At 41.6% G+C, this 1,835-nt stretch overlaps 1 protein-coding gene across 1 annotated transcript; it reads right to left on the reverse strand.

Annotated features, from left to right (window-relative positions):
- Window positions 1-965: 965 nt before the first annotated feature.
- On the reverse strand, window positions 966-1,350 carry SETTUDRAFT_92835 (uncharacterized protein; the record flags this gene model as incomplete). Its single annotated transcript, XM_008030505.1, has 2 exons — window positions 966-1,110; window positions 1,268-1,350. Coding segments are annotated over 2 exons (228 nt in total), but the record flags the coding sequence as incomplete, so codon positions are not given.
- Between the last annotated feature and the right edge of the window lie 485 nt (window positions 1,351-1,835).

Below are 1,835 nucleotides of genomic sequence, written 5' to 3' on the forward strand. Positions count from 1 at the left end.
ACCTAGTGAGGTAGAGGCCTGCCTCTACCCACCTAGAGTAAGGTTAAACAACGCTCTTCGACAATACGCCTTTAGAGCTCAAAAACTAGCCCCAAACCACCCAATTAATATTGCTATAACTAGCAATAAAGGGGAACAACTAGATCAGATCACTAGATCTATCTCCACAGTCCTTGCTAGAAACACTGAGGAGATACAACATTACGCCTTCACACCTTGGAACTCAAATATCCCATACAAGGTCTATATATCTAAAGAGCCTAAAGACATAGAAGCAAAGAACCACAAGGAACAACTAGTAGATAACAGCCTTCTATCTATCTATTCTGATGCCTCAGCTACAAAGCAAGGCAAAGGTGTAGGAGTAGGGGTTGCATTCTATCTAGGAACAACACAAATAGCCCAAGAACAATATACTATAGGGAATAACCAGAGAAGCCTGCGAAGGCGATCTATCACTACCTATCCTCCTTCAAACAAAAGAGGGTATAGAAGCAACTATTACCTTTATTCAAGAAACAAAGGCTAGAACACAAGCCTAGTACAAGGGAAACACAGAAAACGAGGAGTAATACCTGTAACAGGTAGCCATACACCTCCCCCACCCTATCCTCCCCCCCCCTACCTACCAACCAATAGGCTACGAGCCTCACCTTTATCTAGTTAAAACCCCTCCTAAATATCGTAGCTAGAAACAACCTACTTAGATACTTGTAGGCCTTAAAACCCTACACGTCTTATATAGCCCTTTGGGCTGAAAAAGGACGTTAAACTAGAATAATAATAATAATATTATAGCTAACGTGTTTCACTAGTAAGCGGGCCACCCTAGTATGTGGGCTACCTCTTTAAACTTTTACATCTTTGTAATAGTATTGCGCAACACTACTATAATATTTTTTATTAAGTAGAATAAGATATTATTCTTTAGACGCATTGCTATCCTCTATATCCTCTAATTCTACTTAACAAGTGCAAAAGTTGTGTCTAATTTGGCTATAACGCCCGCAGCGCCGTTCACTACGCACCCTCTTCGCAGACGTTGCACCATTATTATAGCTGTAAGAGGCTACGCCTAAAGTGTGTGTGTGATCGAGTATATCTATACGACTACCTAGACTTCAAGAAGCTTGAAGTCTTGTTACTGCCTTTTTGGCTATGGATGGCGTAAGTAGTCGTACGCTCGGCCCGTTGGGCCCGCCCATTACAATAGCTACCACCCTCTACCTTAGCGATCTAATTAGCTATCTAGCTAACTGTCTAGGACCCCTCTGCTTGTACATAGCGCCTCTTACAAGTTTTTTGCTTTATTACTTTAGTAATTATAGCTTTAAGGCGATTAAGTTTCTCCTATATTAACACTATATTATAAGCTATCTGCTAAGCTTCTTTACTTAACTGCTATATCTGCTTCTTAAGAGAACTTGTAGGAGACCCTTGCTAGATTTGCATATAGTTTTAAATAAGCGTAGCCTGCGCCTCTATTTCGCGCGCGTTGCGCGGCGTTTTTAGCTCTCAAGCAGTAGTCTCTTGCGCTAGTGGAGTTAGCGTACGCAGCATGACGTTAAGCTGTGATAAAACAACGTTATAATTATGTGGTGAAAGTCCAGCACCTTAGAACCCTCTGTGGATATTTTCTAGTGTAATAGCCTTATAATAGGCCTTTTTAAACGCTAGTAGAAAGGTTTCTTTGCTAATATAGTAGATGCGATTGCGTGCTAAGACCAAGATAGCATCACCATACGCGCGCTTTAACGGCGAGAAGCAGCCCACATTAAGAGGCTGTAAGAGGTGCGACGAGTGGGGAGGCATACAGAGGAGGATTATTTTCATCT

Source organism: Exserohilum turcica (genome assembly GCF_000359705.1).
Source record: "Exserohilum turcica Et28A unplaced genomic scaffold SETTUscaffold_4, whole genome shotgun sequence".
Classification (NCBI taxonomy): Eukaryota; Fungi; Ascomycota; class Dothideomycetes; order Pleosporales; family Pleosporaceae; genus Exserohilum; species Exserohilum turcicum.